At 49.3% G+C, this 373-nt stretch overlaps 1 protein-coding gene across 1 annotated transcript in view; it reads left to right on the forward strand.

Annotated features, from left to right (window-relative positions):
- Positions 1–241: 241 nt before the first annotated feature.
- The window catches only part of LOC119333807 (NEDD8), a 1,714-nt gene continuing 1,582 nt past the window's right edge, over positions 242–373 (forward strand). The window contains exon 1 of the mRNA XM_037606569.1: positions 242–256. Coding sequence (XP_037462466.1) covers positions 242–256 — 15 coding nt within the window. The remainder of the gene's footprint in view (positions 257–373) is intronic.

The following is a 373-nucleotide window of genomic DNA, read 5'->3' on the forward strand; positions in this document are numbered from 1 at the left end:
GGGATCTGGATACCCATGTTGGCTCCCACATGTTCCACGATGATCTCATCGGATGAACCACGATGTCGAGGATTCAATCAATCCCGTATTCAATTCCCTTTGTCCAGCGGTATTGTACTTGCCCGAGATTCGATCGTCGGTATCCGATACCTTGTTCAATCTCGTTACCGGCAAGTCTCTTTACTCGTTCCGTAACACATCATCCCGTGATCAACTCCTTGGTCACATTATGCACATTATGATGATGTCCTACCGAGTGGGCCCAGAGATACCTCTCCGTCACACGGAGTGACAAATCCCAGTCTCGATTCGTGCCAACCCAACAGACACTTTCGGAGATACCCGTAGTGCACCTTTATAGCCACCCAGTTAC

This window comes from Triticum dicoccoides, chromosome 7A (genome assembly GCF_002162155.2).
Source record: "Triticum dicoccoides isolate Atlit2015 ecotype Zavitan chromosome 7A, WEW_v2.0, whole genome shotgun sequence".
NCBI lineage: Eukaryota > Viridiplantae > Streptophyta > Magnoliopsida > Poales > Poaceae > Triticum > Triticum dicoccoides.